General features: G+C 36.0%; 1 protein-coding gene across 2 annotated transcripts in view; it reads right to left on the reverse strand.

Annotated features, from left to right (window-relative positions):
* LOC107090731 overlaps positions 1-2364 on the reverse strand; it is a 33152-nt gene that overhangs the window by 14119 nt on the left and 16669 nt on the right. For both annotated transcript variants that reach the window (XM_015384286.1, XM_015384287.1), the window contains exons 13-17: positions 1949-2078; positions 1316-1426; positions 1140-1184; positions 979-1058; positions 702-814 (exon numbers count right to left, since the gene is read on the reverse strand). In XM_015384286.1, the coding sequence (XP_015239772.1) occupies positions 702-814; positions 979-1058; positions 1140-1184; positions 1316-1426; positions 1949-2078 (479 nt within the window). The remainder of the gene's footprint in view (positions 1-701; positions 815-978; positions 1059-1139; positions 1185-1315; positions 1427-1948; positions 2079-2364) is intronic.

Here is a 2364-nt window from a genome sequence, read left to right on the forward strand (position 1 = left end):
GTTTGTTGTTGATACAAATTCAAAACTAACTGACCGAGCTAATAGAGTCTAACCTGTTAGCTACTGAACACAGCTAGCCACAGCGCTACCCAGCTCTCCCCCTTTATATCATGGTCTAACAGTTACTTTTTTCAGATAAAAAGATTTTTTTTCAGTTTTGTTATCAATCAGGTAAAACTTCATCGGTCATTAAACAGAAGCTCCCGACTCTGCACACTGACACTGCTTTATGTTATCATCGTTGTCTGGGCAACCACTATGTTTTACGTCATTTGTGGCGACGTTCAGCCAATCATGTAGCGTAACGTCACTGGCATGCACAGGACCCGAGCAGATCTGATCACCTGAGCAGATCTGGTACCTACACCGGGAAATAAGTCATGCGCTCTACCGCCACACCATAGCAGCACCACATAGAAAGTTTATTACCTGTTTTAAGATACGGTAGTTATTTTTGTTTATATTTAAAAAAACAACCTTACTGGCACATCGGTTTTATTCTAATGAATATGTCTACATTTTTTTGCTTTATATGATTTTAGCACCAAAATAGTCTTAACTGGTCAAAAGAAACAAATTCTAACCTAAATTCTGTATCTCCTTAAACCTTATTTTTTTTTAAAGTTTCTTGGGCTGATGGATTAAGTCTAATAAAAAAATAAACTCATTTGAACCCACAAAAATTATTTTTTTTTGTTTACCTGCAGCAGCTGGAGTTCCCACACAGAATGACCTCTAAGCCTCCACAGCAAACAGTGCAATACGACTGGTAGCCATCTTCATCGTAACGATAAAGCGTCTCTGTGAAATTCTCCTGCAAAACCAGAAATGAAAATCATTGAACCAACAACGGAGCTACGGCTGTTTTACAGATAGAGGAGAAAACGTTTTTCTGCTTCTGTGCAAAGAGAAACTTTCTGCTGAGATGTAGAAAATACAGTAAAACATTAAGGTGATAGATGATGGTTAGCAGATTACCTTGCATTTCTGACAAAGACCGCCTTCAAACAAGGGATGCTGGACGCTGATCTCATGTGATGCACAAGACAAACAGAAATCTATAGAGAACAACAGTTAGTAACAGAAACAGTTAATTACAGTGAATGTATAAAGAATTGTAAGCTAAAATGCAACCTTACTTTCAATAGTTTTTCCTTTTTCTTTGACCTTTTCTTTCAGTGATTCTGTGAAGCAAAGTATGAAAAAGAAAAACGGATAAGAAAACAATGTTATTGATGAACATTTTAGGCATATTCAAGCTTTGTTACTCCAAATGTTTCATTTAATTTGCCAAAAAATAGAAAAAATAGCAAACCTCTATTGAAGGTGATGCTGGAACTGACTGCCCTGTTTTTAAAGACGTATTTTCTTTTTGGAGGGGGTTGATAATCGGAGGAAGAAGAGTCACTAGGGTCTTGATCTGAGTCTTGTAAATCAGAGAAAGACAGAAAAAAATAACAATTTGGGGATGATCTGTGGTAAAATAAATGTTGTGTTAAAAAATGATGAAATATTTGACCAAAAAATTCAGCAGTTTCAACGATTTAGCAGCAATGAAACACTAAATATCGTGCGCAACCTACATTTCTCTCACCCTCCTCTGTCTTTCCATCAACGGTTCTCTCAAAGAGCTTGAAGGTTTTTGCTAACGAAAATCTACATCAGGTGAGTATTTTAGCCAATAAAGAATAAATGATAGAAAACATGTAATTGGCCTCTACTTTGAAGGGATGGAACTTAAAACATCATACCAGAAATCACAGAATTATTTACTTCATTATTGCAGACATCGTTTGGGTAATGATGACAGCAAAACCATTTATTGCTCAGCTAGGAAATCTAAAATGTATTTTTCTGTTCTTCTCCATTATGGACAGATAAGATCACAGTCATTAGGATCACCAAAAGTTTTCACATTCAGAGACTGAAGCAGAGGTTTAAAACCTACCAGGTGGAGCAAATCCCCTCGGTCCTGTGGGTAGGAACCCCTCAGAAGCCCATTCCACCATCAACTTCAGCTCTTGCTCTTTATCACCTTGTGCCTTTGCAAAAGACTTCCCACATCGTTCGGCTGCCAACTAAAACAAATACATTTTAGTCTGCGGGAAAAATAGAATGCTAATCTTTACACCTAAGTTTAACAAAAAAAACCCAAAACATTTAATTCTGTAAAGTCAAATAAATTGTTCTAAACTCTGCTTTATTTCAGAGACATTTCTTAACAATTTTATCTGTATTTAAGTTAAAATTGTTACAAATCTTAACATGAACCAATTTTAAAATAGCTCTAATCACTACTAGTTTGCTCTGACTTTGGTTTAATATGTACCGTAATTTTCGGAATATAAGCCAAGACTTTTTACC

Source organism: Cyprinodon variegatus, unplaced genomic scaffold (genome assembly GCF_000732505.1).
Source record: "Cyprinodon variegatus isolate N-32 unplaced genomic scaffold, C_variegatus-1.0 Scaffold309, whole genome shotgun sequence".
NCBI classification, from domain to species: Eukaryota; Metazoa; Chordata; class Actinopteri; order Cyprinodontiformes; family Cyprinodontidae; genus Cyprinodon; species Cyprinodon variegatus.